Raw genomic sequence first — 2,121 nt, forward strand, 5'->3', positions numbered from 1 at the left:
CTGCTCTGCCCTGGGGCGCAGAGCCCCACAGCCACCACCCCAGTGCCCGCCGTCCCCGTCCCTGCTCCGTACAGGCCTGCCTGTGTGCTTGGGAGGAGCCTGGCACAGACTTTTCTTAGGAGCTGGGATGGTTCTTTCTGACCTGAGGGAGAAGAAAACTTTCTCGTGGCCATCAGCCGAGTGCCACAGCCCCGCTGTCGGTGCCCGTATGTCACGGCCTGGCCTGTGTCCGTGTCTTTTAAGGTGCTGTCCAAATACAGGAGCGGGAAGCTCCCCAAGGCATTTAAAATCATTCCTGCCTTGTCCAACTGGGAGCAAATCCTCTACATCACAGAGCCGGAGGCGTGGACGGCAGCTGCCATGTACCAAGCCACCAGGTAAGATTGATCATCTCTGGGAGCTGCTGGCATGGGATTTTTTGGAGTTTGTTTCCATGACTGGAACCAGGTTTACAGAATGCCAGCTCGTCCCCCTCTTGGCCTCCTTCCTCCACACCTCACCTTGTGCTTTGCTTTTCTCAGGATATTTTCATCCAACTTGAAGGAGAGGATGGCTCAGCGGTTCTACAACCTGGTGCTGCTGCCGCGGGTCAGGGATGACATCGCTGAGTATAAACGCCTCAATTTTCACCTCTACATGGCTTTGAAGAAGGCTCTGTTCAAGCCCGCAGCCTGGTTCAAAGGTAGGGGCTCCCGGTGGGGCTGCTGTTCTGCCCTGGGAGCCTCTCGCCAGCCGGCAGGGGCACAGGTTGCACACCACGGCCCAGCGTGACAGGACACTGTCTCTGTGGTGCTTTGCTCTGGGGCTCCGTGGGCAGGAGAGGACATGAGAGACTCAGGGAGTATGAGGCAGCTTTTGAACCCCAGGGGGACCCCTTTTCAGTGTTCAGGGTGGAAGGGCGATGAGTGCCGTAGGCTTACCCAGGCGCTGACAGGTATTCGGGTCCGTTTAGAGGTTGATGGCAGGTTACAAACTGTCTGGGGTCTGACCTCGTCTTGTTGGCAACCCGAGGTGATTCAAGGCTTGAGGCAGGGAGATGCTGTGACCCCTGTAAGAGCAGCTGCTGGAGGAGCTGTTATTTCCTGGGGTCAGACGTGTCCTGGGACAGGAGAAGGGGCTGAACCACAGGGCTCTGCTGCTGCGATGAAGACGGGCAGGGCCTGACTCTCCACTCTCCGCAGGGATCCTCATCCCCCTGTGCGAGTCAGGGACCTGCACGCTGCGGGAGGCCATCATCATCGGCAGCATCCTCACCAAGTGCTCCATCCCCGTCCTCCACTCCAGGTAACGCGCTGGGGGGCCGTGGGGGGCCCCTGGTCCTAGAGGGACTCCTGTGTAACGCCTCAGATCTGTCCCTCAGCCTCTCCAGTGTCTCGAAGGTGGGGAGAAGGGTTGCTCAGCTCCTTCTGGGGCTCAGTGCTGGGTTTATCTTGTTTGTATCTGGGTGCCCGGTGTCCCGTGGCTCCAGCCTGGCCCGTTCTCACCTCAGTGCTCGCCCTGCCCCTGCAGCGCGGCCATGCTGAAGATCGCCGAGATGCAGTACAGCGGCGCCAACAGCATCTTCCTCCGACTGCTCATCGACAAGAAGTACGCCCTGCCCTTCCGCGTGGTGGATGCCCTTGTCTTCCACTTCCTGGCCTTCCGCACGGACCAGCGGGTCCTGCCCGTGCTGTGGCACCAGAGCTTCCTGGCCTTCGCCCAGCGCTACAAGGAGGACCTCTCCTCAGAGCAGAAAGAGGCTTTGCTCGAGCTGCTCAAGTTCCACAGCCACCCGCAGATCTCGCAGGAGATCCGGAGGGAGCTGGTCAACGCCAAGACGCGGGATGTGGAGGGGGAGCAGCCTGTGGCCATGGAGTGAGCAGGGGGAGGCAGGGAAAAAGCTGCAGCCTGACCCCCTCCTGGAGCCCCATGTGTGAGCGTCCACCCAATGCTCCCGAGCGGGTGCTGGGGAGAGTCTGTCCCCATCGAGCTGGACTGTGCTCCCTGTGCTGCGTGTCGTGGGGCAGGGCAGCCCCTGTCCTACCCGGGAACCTGGTGCCACCAGCATCCGGGAGGGTTTGACCTTTTCCTGTACTGGAAAATAAAACCCGAGCTGTGTCAGCTAGAGGTGCCTCTGCGGTC

At 60.4% G+C, this 2,121-nt stretch overlaps 1 protein-coding gene across 1 annotated transcript; it reads left to right on the forward strand.

Annotated features, from left to right (window-relative positions):
- Nucleotides 1–243: 243 nt before the first annotated feature.
- BYSL (bystin-like) lies at nt 244–1,902 on the forward strand (the record flags this gene model as incomplete). The annotated part of the gene is made up of 4 exons (XM_009868904.1): nt 244–377; nt 522–682; nt 1,182–1,284; nt 1,510–1,902. Coding segments are annotated over 4 exons (747 nt in total), but the record flags the coding sequence as incomplete, so codon positions are not given.
- Nucleotides 1,903–2,121: the final 219 nt, after the last annotated feature.

The sequence above is a fragment of the Apaloderma vittatum genome, unplaced genomic scaffold, assembly GCF_000703405.1.
Source record: "Apaloderma vittatum isolate BGI_N311 unplaced genomic scaffold, ASM70340v1 scaffold28964, whole genome shotgun sequence".
NCBI classification, from domain to species: domain Eukaryota; kingdom Metazoa; phylum Chordata; class Aves; order Trogoniformes; family Trogonidae; genus Apaloderma; species Apaloderma vittatum.